The sequence below is a fragment of the Megalobrama amblycephala genome, linkage group LG12 (assembly GCF_018812025.1).
Source record: "Megalobrama amblycephala isolate DHTTF-2021 linkage group LG12, ASM1881202v1, whole genome shotgun sequence".
NCBI lineage: Eukaryota > Metazoa > Chordata > Actinopteri > Cypriniformes > Xenocyprididae > Megalobrama > Megalobrama amblycephala.
This window is the reverse complement of record NC_063055.1, coordinates 35,030,685-35,045,248: the sequence shown is the minus strand read 5'-3', so window position 1 is coordinate 35,045,248 and position 14,564 is coordinate 35,030,685. Positions and strand designations below refer to the sequence as shown.

Below are 14,564 nucleotides of genomic sequence, written 5' to 3'. Positions count from 1 at the left end.
TACATTTCCAGCAGAGGTGCAGATGTGTGGAACCTTTTTTACACAAAGAAAGTTTCAACAAGAATTTAGAGATGATTAGAGAAAAAAAAAAGAATAGTTTGAATTAGGGGTGGGTCAAGATGGTTGATTATGTGGCTAGACATCCAAACACCAATCAGTGTTGATTAGTGAGGTTGACTACTTTTAGATTTTTTTCTTATTCAGACCAGACCGAGACCAGAAGAGGGTCAATTTTGAGTCAAGACAGAGTCCACATGCACCCAAGTCCATGTGCTAGCCACTGCTGATGTCATTTGTGCTTAACATACCTTGATTCATGAGTTCACCCTTACATATAATCAGATATAGCAAAAAGTATACATATTAGTGATGTTCGGTTCTTGAACGAATCGTTCTTTTGAGCCGGTTGAAACCGGTTCATAGGAAGTAACCAGTCGAGCTGGTTCACTAATCGAACTGAATCGAACTTTAGTTCCGGGCTGATGACGCAAGACGCACAAGCCGAAGTACCACGTCCGACTCAAAAAGAACCGAATGAGCCGGTTCAACCAACTGTCGAAGTTTACCGAGGATTACCGAGGACTCAAAAAGAACCGAATGAGCCGGTTCAACCAACTGTCGATGTTTACCGAGGATTACCGAGGACTCAAAAAGAAATGAACGAGCCGGTTCAACCAGCTTTCAAAGTTTGCAGAGGATTACCGAGGAGTCTGATGAGTGAGTTGACGATACCATGCAAGCCTGAGGCACGTACTGGAAATATGCTGATTATGACTACTGTTATTAAATAACATTTTATTAAAACCTGCAAAAATGTTTTTGTCGAGAGATGTAAATACATTTTACTATGGTTTATTATACATGCAGATTATATTATTATTATTATTATATTGCATTATATTATACACATGCAGTTGTTATGTGAAATCAATTAGTTAATTCTTTCTATACATTAGACATGTAGGCCTAGAACCTATCTGCGTTTGAGCATAAATATTTGTGTTGTAGTTGCGAATCTTATCCAAGATGTAGGCTAATCAATATTGGTCAGTCGTATCCGACATAAAGGATCCGTGATCCAATAAATCTGTTACCAAAAAACTTGTGTGAATGTGAATGAAATGAACGTGAGTGCCGCAAAATAACAAAAGACAATTATAGTAAGTGATGCTGTCAATACTGGACAGGGCGTGATGCAACATGACAAATCCCCGACAGTAAAACGATGCCCCATTCTATTTCTGACTTGCTCAAAGCATTTGCGTTACTTCTGGCATGAAGGACAAATTAATTTGCATCCTGCATAGACACGGTGTCACCCTCTTAAGCTTCGCTCCCATCCAGGTCACAGCACCATTGTATCTGGTCCTAGGAAGGCGCTAAACAGCTTACCTGTATACTAGTTGGCCTCTGTTACACTAGCACAAGCGGGTTAGAAGGTCATTGTTGCAAGTAGACTAGCTTGACCAGACAAAAGTAGCATGAAAGTGCCCAAAACATAACTCAAATGGTCAATAGGATTGCTTTGACTGGTAACATAAGATAATCAACAGCAGAACCTGCAATGGAACCGAGTTTAGCTCCAACTCTAATTAAACACACTTGAACCAGAAAATAAAGGTGTTGGGTTTATTAGAAACTTCCAAGCAGATGTGTTGAAAATCTACAGGAAGGCATCAGACACCCCTGATCTAGGTAGATTTTAAGCAGGGAATAATTTGTCCTATAGAGTCTACAGAGACATTTTCCACAGGACATTGTGCTTCAACTGCTTGAATTTCTTGATTTCTGATGGACATATAATAATTCAGACTGTCAGTGAGGTCCAACTGAGGAATATCAGAAGAACTAGACACGTCTGGAATTTGTCTGGAAAGGCACAACAGGAAAAGAGAAGAAATGAGTCATTGCCATGTTAGAGGATTGTAAAGCTCTGGAGTGAAGTTCATGGAAGGTTGAATCAGCTAAACCAGCTAAAATCCTGCTCAGCCATGATCAGTTTCCATAGAGACCAGCTGTTGGCTATCATGGACTGAATTAACATTAGCTTATTGCTAAGTTTAAATAGCTTGGCTTTATTTATTAACAAAAGTTCTTTTAGACTAAAAACCATGTGTGTTGATCAAGTACAAACCTGCTCTGCAAAATGCCTTATGAAATGAATTTTTTCTTGAAAAAGAAAACGGAAAAAGACTGTCTGCCACTTGAAATCTCTCCGTGAACTTCAAGGGGGCACGGCTCTGTTTGGGAAAGTTATCCTGTGTTACTATGGAAAATAAAATTGATTTGACCTTTTGAAACAAGAAGGAATAGTGCTTATTCTCAATTTCCTTAAGATCTATAAATTGCCAAGTAACCTAATGCTAACATTTTAATGGAGATAGAGAGCCATATTTGCAATGTGACACAACAAAACTGTAATGCTTCCTCTTTAAAGAATAAAGCTGTTTTAAATAGCTTATTGCACACGTAAGTTAATCGCCGTTCTAAACTAATACACTGCTACATTGTAACGCACACACATACAGATAGTAGTGTGCACATCACATGCAGATCACATGCACACAGAAACATTCATTAGCACATATATATATAAATCATTATTTAATCTTTCTCAGCCAACGAAAAATTTGGGCAGATTTGTTGCACAGGCTTGTCTTAAACCAAATGAGCAGTATTTAAATAAGCTTTATTGCTGATCTTCATCAGCAAAACAACAAATGTGTATAAAACTAAATGGTACCATCAATATTCATGATGACTACTTCAATAGCAGTTTGCTCCTACCATTAACTCTTTAATTGACACTCCCCCAGCTTGGAAACTGGGGGCTTAAAGAAACATTTCTCACTGGTAATTACAACTTCATGAACAATAAACAGTCCAACAGAGTCCAACAGAGGAGGACGAGAGGGGGGCTTAGGAGGTGGGCACAGGGCAGGCACAAGGGAAAAACACAGGAGCCAGGGCAGAGCAAACAACGGGAGGAACCAGGGCACAGATGGGGAGGGGTGTTAGGGTGGAATCCCCAGCAGGAACCCCAGAACGAACCCCAGAACGAAAGCCCACAGCAGAGTCAAGGGAGGGAGGAGCCATGGTGGAGGCTTGTCAGACGGAACCAGGTTGGACTACTGACCGAGACTAAGCTAATGTTTATGGAGACCCAGGATCAACCGAAGAGTCTGGGCGACACTGTAGGTCATGGGGACCAAGGCAGAGCCACAGGGATGAGCAGCCAAGGCTAAGCCAGGGTGCCAGAGAACTGAGGCAAAGCTGGTGGAGCCTGACGGAGTCAAAGGGGTGGAGGGACAAAGCACAGCTGAAGGCCCAGGTGTCCATGGCGAAGGCAGAGCGACGACTAACCAAGGCGGAGCTGGGGGGAAGAGGAGTCACGGTCAAGAGACCTGAGGTGGAGTGACGGGCACAAAGATTCTAGGCGGAACAAACAGGTCGACAGTCCAAGGCTGACGAGAGTCCAAAAACTGATAAACTATCAACCCGAGGAGGGTCCATGAAGCACCGAGCAGGTATCCTAGGAGCAGACAAAGGGCTGATGAGAGGCAGTGCAGGCATAGTCTCAACCTCAGATGCCATGCCCACTGACCGTTGGCTGAACGTCTGATGCATATGGCACACTTCGCATCTGGAAACACTTCGAAGTCGCGTCTGGTTGGTTGAATTCTACAGGATGGCCGGGAGATGTGTGTGTCGCGTTCTTTAACGCCTGGAAACAAATGTTGCCAAACATCCTCGTAGAAGAAGATCGCCGTAGTGTTTACAACTGTGACAATGAGCGCTTTGTTGCAGTAAACTTGCACAATGTTCTTGAATGTATAATTTATTAGATGCACGCCGGTCTGTTATTGTAGGGACATCAACTTTATATTTTCACACCCCTAAAGCTGACCCGAAAAAAAATAATCTGTGATTGGTTGCGTTACATGTCAGTCAAACGTCCTCTTGGGCGATCCTTGGCCAATGAAAGCTGCTATAGAGTCCAGACCTTCTGCCGTCAGTCTGAAGGTCTGGCTACGCAAGACTAGTGCAGGCAGGGCTGAAGGGTTTCACAAATGGATTTCCTGATCGATACAGGACAGACAGAAATCTTAGGAATGACCCTCTTGGTCGACGCAGAACAGGCAAACATTTCAGAAATGGCTGTCTTGGCTGACACAGAACAGGCAGAGGAGGTGGGAGTGGGAGGCAGGGCAGGAACACAGACATCAATAACTCGGTACTGGGTGATGAAACAGGCTCGCTGCTATTATTCTCCATATCCTCAAACACAATCAGGGGCTCAGAGTTCAGCTCATCCACACTCGCCTCAGCTGACGGGACAGGGCTCCCCTCCTCCAGTGTTCCCTCAATGACAGATGATGTTGTCGGCTTACGCACATGGTCAGACATGTTAGGCTCGGGCTCCGGGGCGACATGTGGCTCAGGCGTAGGCTCTGGCTCTGCGTCTGTGGTATGATCTGGCATTTTGTCCGTCGGGATGGTGGTGGCGGGTGGCACAAAATGTGCTGCATTGGCTGTAGTATGATGATTCTCCTCCATCTCACTGATGATAAAGGGGGACCCGCAGTGAAATAGGACCCCTTCCATGAACTCCTGCAAGCTCCCTTAAGGAAAAACACATACAGACTGTCGTTGCCATAGTGGACTAAAACAGAACCAAACCCAGTGAGAAAAATAAACTTAAACTTAAAGGGAATTATATGTCTTACCCCACAGACAGATAATTTTTCTTGTTTTAAGCATAAACATTTAAATTTGATATATTTTCTTTGAAAATAAGAATTAATAGCTAAGTAATTTTCATTCTCAAATAAATGTATTTTGATTAGAATTGAACAAAACATAAAATCTTTTTTTCTTTTTTTCTCCTTTTTTTTCTTTTTCTTTTTTTGCAGTGTGTTTTTGTTCATATGCTCTCACTCCTAAATAAAATCATCTTGACTTGACAACATCACAGCAAGAGACCACAGGATTGTTTATAAAAACACTCAGTTAATCAAATAATTTTTCCTTCAGTCCAGAGAGACAGCAAAAGCACTGGAATTATTACTAAACTCTGGATGTCTCTATCTTTGAAATGTTTTTCACATGATTCCCAGAATTCCAGATGAGTTTCAAAACAATAACAACATGTGTCCTTTCACAATTGTTTTGCATGTAGATGAATATTATATCTTTTTTACACTCTTTAGCACTATTAGTATTAGTTTTCCAAAGATCTTCTTTTGGTTACAATAATCTACTATAATCTTTTTTGTGTTTTCCAATTAGCTGATAGCTAATTAGCTGAATACATTTATTGGTTAGCCTGCTAATTTCATACTATACACAGTTTAGCAAAAGGATAACAAGAAATGTCATAATGCAACCAGCTATTTAATCAGAATTTACAAACAGCTGTTTCTTGAGGTCTAACAAGGATAGATTAGTGAAGAACTGTGTTTATCTCATTTATTAGTAAAGAAATCAATATAGCAGTATATTGTTTAATTATAATATTATATTCAATATAATATTAATAAGACTAATAATTACAAAATTATTATAATTATATTATAAAACTTATTATTATTATTATTATTATTATTATTATTATTATTATGATCATTGACCCGTACCCAGAGGAACATTAATCTGGGCTGGAAAACAACTTTTTTTTTTCACATGGCAGTATTGGTCAACTGAATCATGCATAATTAATGGATTATTATGGTTGACTTTGTATTCCTGATAGTATTTTTGTAATGTACTTTATTGTTCAAATGTTGTTGTACAAGTCACTACTGGTAAATCAGTAAATAATCAGTTTTAATGTTCTGAAAGACAAAGCTTAATGTTGAGATCTGCCTTTTAGCATTTAGATCTGGCCTACAGATTTTTAGGTCATTTAAACTTGCTTGTAAACACACTGAAAACGAGTAGGGGAGGGGTGCAATTCCTTAGCCATGTGTTTTTGTGTAACCTGATTTTCTGGCACACATTGAAAACATTACTTGGGTCCTTTGACATGTCAGTGGAAGTGAAAAACAGTTTTTTTTTCTTTTTTCTTTTCTTTGGAGAGCACGTGGTCTGACATGCCAGCATGAGTGGGCTCATGTGATATTGTTTATCTTTTCATCCTCTCTTCTCTTCTCTTCTCTTCTCTCTCTCTCTCTATGCAGATTATCCATGAACCACCACCACCACCAATAGTGGAAGATAGTTCGGTAAGAACTTTTGATTTATTGTAATTGCCACATGTCACATTGTGATTAAGCAGCATCACACTTGCATTTGTGTTGTCTTACTGAATATCAGCATGGCTATGATCTGGCCATACAGTGCCTATAGAAAGTCATTATACCCTGTGAAAATCTTTACCTTTTGTCACATTACACCCTAGAAAATAAAATAAAATGTTTTGTTTTTTTAAATAACTTTAAAAAAACAAAACAAATTTACACAGTAAAATACAGTTTTCCATTGAAACAGTAATATACCATAAAACAATGCATTCTGGGTAATATTTGTTGTTTTAAGAAAAGAGGCCTATAGGCTACTTTCTCAAAAACGACAAATAATATTACCCAGAATGCATTGTAATATACAAAAGTAATATGCTGTAAAAACAATGCATTCTGGGTAATATTTTTCGTTTTTACTAGAAAGTAGCCTATAGGTTACTTTCTCGAAAACTACAAATAATATTACTCAGAATGCATTGTTTTTATGGTATATTACTGTTTTCATGGAAAACTGTATTTTACTGTGTAAATTTGTTTCTTTTTTTTACAGTTATTTTTTGGAGTGTATGTACACATGAATAACCCTCATCGTCAAATTAAAAAAGAAAAATTAAAACATTTTAAAACATTCTGGAGGATTATTAAAAATTAATTAGTGAAATACCCGGTTTGGTAAAGTGATCAGCCCCTTAGAGCATACCATTATAAACTTGCTAAGGTGCAACCAATCAACTTCCAGATCAAACACCAGGCTGATTGCCCCACCTGACATCAATTGTAGTGGTTTTGATTACTTCCGAATGAAACCAGCGGTTTCTTGAAGATTCCACTGTTAGTAGTGCATGATACTGCAAAGAATTCACCATGGTTGGGAAAGTGTTTTCAAAATGTCTCCAGTATAAAGTTGTAGAAAGGTTAGGAGAAGGCTGCAAAAACACACCTGGAAGACTCTGATGCCATCTGGCAAAAAGTGCCATGCTTTGATGAGATCAAAATTAACCTTTTTGAACTGAACATCAAGCGCTATATTTGGTGAAAAGCGAACAGCACACCACCCAAAACACACCATACCGACTGTGAAGCATGGTGGTGGCTGCATTATATTGTGGGGGTGTTTCTCTTCATCAGGGACTGGGCAATTGGTCAGGACTAAAGGGAAAATGGATGCTGCCAAGTCCATTCAAATTCTCGAGGAAAACCTGCGTCCCTCTGCTAGACAGCTAAAAATGGGCAGGTCATTCACCTTCCAGCCCGCCAAAAGAACAACGCAATGGCTTAAGGATAGGAAGGTGAATGTCCTTGAGTAGCCAAGTCAGAGCCCTGACTTAAATCTGATAGAAAATCTGTGGATGGACAAAAGCAGTCCAATTTGACTGAACTTGATCAATTCTGCAAGGAAAAATGGGCAAATATTCCCCAATCTAGGTGTGCAAAGCTAGTACAGACATATTAAGATTACTGGCTGTAATTAAACCAAAAGGTGGCTATACGAAGTATTATATCAGGGGACTGATGACTTTTCCAACTCTTTTATTCTAGTTTTTCAGTTTTTTATTAATTTTCAGAACTGTTGCCTATTATTTATTTTTTTTGTAAGGCAAAATTTGTAAATAAATCTGGAAATACAACGAACACAGACAGAAAGTGGTGTGATACAAACTATGAAATCCTAGTGCTGTTGTACTATATATCAGCACTTTATCATGGCATCCTGGAATACTTGATTCTGATTGGTCAATTACTGAGCAGTCAAGTGATTTTGTTCATTGACTTCTAATCTGGATATTTCCCATGGCAACCTGGATCTTAGAATGGTTACGGTGACTCAAACTTTAATATACTTTAATATACATTTTTAAATTTTATTATACTATATATGGTCAGCATAAAACCTTGGTAGATGGCTGTAAGATTATAAGGCCACAGAACAAGGACCCAGTAAGTTGAGTGTTCATGCTATTTTATAAGGACGTGAATGCTTTTTACAAGTCAGAATCTCGTAATTACGGTAATTCTGACACAGAGACAAACAGCTGGAAAAGAGATAACTTAAAACAGAGAAAGACAAGTAACTTTAACAGATTTCAGATTACTATTAATAAATTATTTCTGGGAAAATGTGGCTGCAAATTGTCTCTAAGTAAGCTGATAATAAGTGGGATAACGTATAGCCAGCCAGTCATTATCGCTTAAATAAACCCAGACCAGATCATGACGTAAGAGGGGTGTGGAGGGGTGTTGTATCACCCTAAAGGAGTTTATTTTGTGATAATGACTTTTTTATAGTTTTGCTGAATTATACTTTGGAAGCTAAAAGTGTTTACCAGATTGCACTGCATGGTTCATGGTGATTGTCTTATTTAACTCTTGTTTATCTTGGATTAGGCTTAATCCATGTTTATGAAATAATCCCTGAGGTCTCAATGTACAAATCCAAACATGAAAAATGTGTATTAAGAGCGTAAATTTTGATGTTATTTTGTAACAATGTTATTTTGACTTTAAACTCTTTCTGAAGGCCAGAAAGTTTCAGCTAGTTAACAGAAACTTTGGGAGAGACTTTGAACTCTGTAAAACTATCCAGATCTTTGTAGGCTGTTGTTTAACTGTATTGGCTCTGCTGTGCTAAAATGAATTAGTTCAGTCTGGTCTTATTAAAAACTTGTAATATGATAGCATATTTTTTTATAAATCTTTCATTTGTGATGTCACTTTTGTAAGACCATAGGAATGTCATACGTGGATTGGCTGTGGGTTGGGGAATTTTCCCCAAAGGTTTCTTTAAGTTACGCTAAACTTTCATGATATAAAGCGTGATGGGGAATCAAGTGGGTGGTCTGAAATATGAAGGGAGGGGACCTATTAACCTTTTTGATTAAGTATGGAGGCATTGATAGAAGATGGCTGTTCAAATCCAAAGGTCTGATTGTTAAACGGTTAAATTTCTTCAGAGCTGGAAAAATAAAGTCATAACTTCAGTGAGCCAAGCTGGGCTTATTTTACTGGATCAGGAAGAGCTAGGGAGGGTGTAAGCGTGGCTCGTGCCTTTCTGAGAGGCAATAAATGAAAAAGTCATGTTTTAAAAGAGTGAGTCACACCTCATTTAGGAAAATGCTGTGCCATTTGAATAAGACCCAAAATAATATGTATTTGGAACAAACAGAAATCTTCACAATAGTGTTCTTGTTTCATTCAACAATATGTGGATATCAGTTCTCCATGTAGAGAGAACTGAGAACCAGATTTAGTATGAAACACTGTACGAAATCTGTAACCCTTACTTAGTATTGTCTGGGTCGTATTTTATTTTTACCGTGTGTAGTTTTGTTCATGGTTTTCGAAGATGGGGATCTTCTTAATTTAGCTACCTTAGTAATTTGCAGCAAAAGAAATTCTTTACCTGTTGTCCTTGAAGCCTACCAGTTGAGAACCATTGGGCTCTGTCACATATTCATTGTCTCGTTGTTGTTTGCTCTGTAAGGATGATGAAGAGGATGGAACTCCAAAGAAGAAGTGGCCCACAGTCGACGCGTCCTACTATGGAGGAAGAGGAGTTGGCGGCATTAAAAGAATGGAGGTAAACAACAGTTTTATTACTCACTAGAGGACACCAGCCACTAAATTAGCACACACTCAGTCACTTAACAGATGCTTTTCATCTAGAGGAAGAGGGCTGTGTCTCTAGAGGAAACTTAGGTTAAGTGTCTTTCTTAAGGGTGATAGATTCTGTCAGTAAATCTCCAGTTGACAGTTTGCCTCTACTTGGAGTGAAACCACTGTTGTTTACATTACTTGCCAAGAGACTTCACCACGTCATAATTGAAGTCAGCAATGCTGCTGAAAGTGAATAAAAAGCCCACAGCTGTGATGAAAAACAGGAAATACAGAAGGGAAGGTAATGTTTATCAAATGCATTGATTAACAAAAAGTATGCTTGAAATAAACATGTAGCCTATTATGCAAACCTCGTCAACAACACCAGACAATTGTCATGACAAAAACACGGGGAAAACCGTTTAATTCAGCCTACTGTGTTTTTTGGTCTTAGCTGGCCACTAAGGCTGGTCTAGTTTACTGGTTTTAGATGGGTTTTGGACACTGGAGATAAACTAAACTAAATCAGCTGAACACCAGCTTGACTGGGCTGGGAGCCCAGCTAAACCAGCTTTATTTATTTATTTTTATTAAAGGTATTATTTCAAATACAGTGTTTGGAAGTTAGTCCGGCCGATACCAACAACAAACGTGTAACCAATCAGCATTAGGGGCGTATGACAGTCGAGGAGAGAAAACGAGCAAGAGGGAGATTTGAAAATAAGAAGAAAACTGTAGAACGAGGGATGGGACACAATACAAAACAGCTCAAAAGAATATCACTGGAATGAAGGTTTATGACTTGGCAAGCGCTTTAGGACCCGCTTTTATTTTAGAAAATCTTTCCAGCGCTGGAGAGAGCTAAGAGGGAAGGCCTGAAAAAAGACGCGGCTGCTTTGATTCCTTATCATGTGAGTAACACTGGGTTTGAGTATCTGAAGCTGCTGTGCTATTACCAATTAACAACAAACTCTTTTTTTGTATTTACCCTTGTGTACTGTACGTTAATTTTTTTGTGCTTACGTGTCCTTCGTTCATCATCTGCGCTTTATTTTTCGTGAAGCATTTTGTTGAGCTTCAGCTGTGATAAACAGACATCCACTCTCATTGCGTATGTAAAAGCAGCCAGATAGTGAGAGTTTTGCAGTTAAACTACTGCACACTGACGACTGCTAGAGAATGAGGTGTTTAGCGTCACTGGTAGTGCATTCGCCTGCGGATGCCAGCGGCGATCGGTCCTGGGTTCGAGAGTGACTCTGAACAGGGTGGTTAGGATTGGAGTGTGAATTTTGGAGGTGGAGCAATGAAGAGAGGGGTGGGTTTGTTTGGGTTGATTTCAAATATCAACAATGTTCAACAACGAATTTGAAAAATTGCATACAGCACCTTTAAAGGGGACCTATTATGCCCCATTTTACAAGATGTAAAATTAGTCTCTGTTGTCCCCAGAATATGTATGTGTTTTAGCTCAAAATATCCAACAGATAATTTTTTATAGCATGTTAAAATTGCCACTTTTTGTAGATGACCAAAAACGCGCCGTTTCTTTGTGTGCCCTTTAAATGCAAATGAGCTGCTGCACTCAGCCTAAGAGGGCGGAGCTTCAAGAGCTGATTCTCCGGTGTCAGGATTCAGTCAGGACGCACAATAATGTCAGAAACTGTGAATATATGCTGCATGGAGATAGAACAGGTATAGTTTAGTTTAATCAAGGTTATAACTTATATTGTCTTCTTGTTTTGTCTTCTTGTTTTTACATTTTATATTACTACAAGCCTGTTGTACCATCCAATGATGGCTAAAACTTTACAGATGAGTTTTATGTTTATTGTTTTTCACACAAAATAAGAAGCGTCTGTTTTCACTCTAGAAAATCTCTATAAGCGCTTAATAAAACAGTGCAAGTGTGGATTAAAATATTATCCATAAACTCTCTCTCTCTCCCTTGCATTATCATCAACATACACAGCAAATTACACAGAAACACTCATTACAACTAACAGTAAACAAATAAATAAAGATCTTATGCCTTTTTGGGTGGTGCTTAATAAACTGGTAAACTTTATATCCGTAAATCAACTTTGATGAACTGTAATAAAGTGCTCTCACCTTCATTACTGCCATATCCGGTATCACTCTGGAGACTGTAATAACTTTTTAGCACAAACTCTGTTTTGCATTGTCCCTTTGTATTGATATTCGTTCACAAAGCAGTCCGGTGTGAAATGATTCATGCAGACATAAACGAATTTCGGTAGAATTGAGGGAGCATTTTCTTCAAAAACAAAATTAATCCACCTCGTCTTCAGCGGCTCAGATTTAGGGAGTAAATTGAGAGAGATATGTGGATAAATCCATCGAGCTAGAGAACACCTAAAACCCTTGGGAGACATTCTCGTCTGTTCAGCAATGGCGGACTGTGTACAACTCGCTGTGAACTTACTCAGGGCGGTTCTATGTTAGAACGGCAGTGTCTGTCAACATTCGTGGGCGGGGCCTGTGGCTAATGTGACGTCACACTGCCAGGGATCTGGAAACGGCTTGTTCTAAAACACTGCTTATGATTTATGGGGATTAAAAAAAAGGAATGGTTGGATATTTATCATTATAGGGTGGTTGTGTACACACACTGCCAACTGCCAAAATGCCAAAATTTTGCATAATAGGTCTCCTTTAAATCATGGCTGCCGGTAAAGTACCAGTTTACAATAACAGCAAGACAGAGTTTACAATTGAAAAAAACAAGTGTGCGTGCATTATACAGCTCATCTGCTGTTTGGAATACTTCTTTCTGTCAAACATTCTCCCTCAATTACCAGCACTGCCAAGCTAGCAGTTTAACTGTCTCAGAAAATACACAAAATACACAAAAATCTGTACTTGAGTGAACAACATAAAATACACACATTATTGTCATTACTTCTGAGTTCACCTTGAAAATCTCAGATTTTTTTTCCCATTTATACCTGTAAATGCCTCAGTAAAGGCTAAAAACATTCTAAAGGACCCCTCACACCCTGATTTTCATTTCTTTGACTCGATGGTGCTACAGGTCAATCAAAACGAGGACAAAGATATTTAAGGACAGTTTCTTCCCCAGAGCCATAACCATCATGATCCTATATACTGATCCCACTCTTCCACACACATATATATATATATATATATATATATATATATATATATATATATATATATTTATATATATATATATATATTATATATATATATATATATATATATATATATATATATATATATATATTTACATACACATATGCACAAACACATACAGCGATCAGGCATAACATTATGAGCAATAACAGGTGAAGTGAATAACACTGATTATCTCTTCATCACGGCACCTGTTAGTGGGTGGGATATATTAGGCAGCAAGTGAACATTTTGTCCTCAAAATTGATGTGTTAGAAGCAGGAAAAATGGGTAAGCGTAAGGATTTGAGCGAGTTTGACAAGGGGCAAATTGTGATGGCTAGACGACTGGGTCAGAGCATCTTCAAAACTGCAGCTCTTGTGGGGTGTTCCCGGTCTGCAGTCGTCAGTATCTATCAAAAGTAGTCCAAGGAAGGAACAGTGGTGAACCGGTGACAGGGTCATGGGCGGCCGAGGCTCATTAATGGCTGGCCCGTGTGGTCCGATCCAACAGACGAGCTTCTGTTGCTCAAATTGCTCAAGAAGTTAATGCTGGTTCTGATAGAAAGGTGTATATACCTTAAAGGTGTATATACCCAGAATACACAGTGCATCAGTTTGTTGCGTATGGAGCTGCATAGCTGCAGATCAGTCAGGGTGACCATGCTGACCCCTGTCCACCGCCGAAAGCACCAACAGTGGACACGTGAGCATCAGAACTGGACCACGGAGCAATGGAAGAAGGTGGCCTGGTCTGATGAATCACATTTTCTTTTACATCACGTGGATGGCCGGGTGCGTGTGCGTCGATTACCTGGGGAACACATGGTACCAGGATGCACAATGGGAAGAAGGCAAGCCGGCTGAGCCAGTGTGATGCTTTGGGCAATGTTCTGCTGGGAAACCTTGGGTCCTGCCATCCATGTGGATGTTACTTTGACACATACCACCTACCTAAGCATTGTTGCAGACCATGTACACCCATTCATGGAAACGGTATTCCCTGGTGGCTGTGGCCTCTTTCAGCAGGATAATGCTCCTGCCACAAAGCAAAAATGGTTCAGGAATGGTTTGAGGAGCACAACAATGAGTTTGAGGTGTTGACTTGGCCTCCAAATTCCCCAGATCTCAATCCAATGGAGCATCTGTGGGATGTGCTGAACAAACAAGTCCGATCCATGGAGGCTCCACCTCGCAACTTACAGGACTGAAAGGATCTGCTGCTAACATCTTGGTGTCAGATACCACAACACACCTTCAGGGTTCTAGTGGAGTCCATGCCTCGATAGTCAGGGCTGTTTTGGAAGGAAGGTGGTCATAATGTTATGCCTGATCTGTGTATACACACACACACACACACACACACACACACACACACACACACACACACACACATGCAGTTCAGGGCATATTTTCACTCTACAATGAACAGTTTTAGTGCAATATATCTCTTCATTGTGCAGTATTTATAAATAATTTAATATGTGTGCTGTATGTGATGTATGTATGTTTTTGTTGTATATTCTTTTTCAGGCACCAAGGAAATCTAATTTCATTGTACATGGTATAATGACAA

General features: G+C 39.2%; 1 protein-coding gene across 2 annotated transcripts in view; it reads left to right on the top strand.

Annotated features, from left to right (window-relative positions):
* Nucleotides 1-14,564, top strand: part of antxr1a (ANTXR cell adhesion molecule 1a) — a 79,656-nt gene that overhangs the window by 39,263 nt on the left and 25,829 nt on the right. For both annotated transcript variants that reach the window (XM_048210852.1, XM_048210853.1), the window contains exons 14-15: nt 6,180-6,224; nt 9,724-9,819. In XM_048210852.1, coding sequence (XP_048066809.1) covers nt 6,180-6,224; nt 9,724-9,819 — 141 coding nt within the window. The remainder of the gene's footprint in view (nt 1-6,179; nt 6,225-9,723; nt 9,820-14,564) is intronic.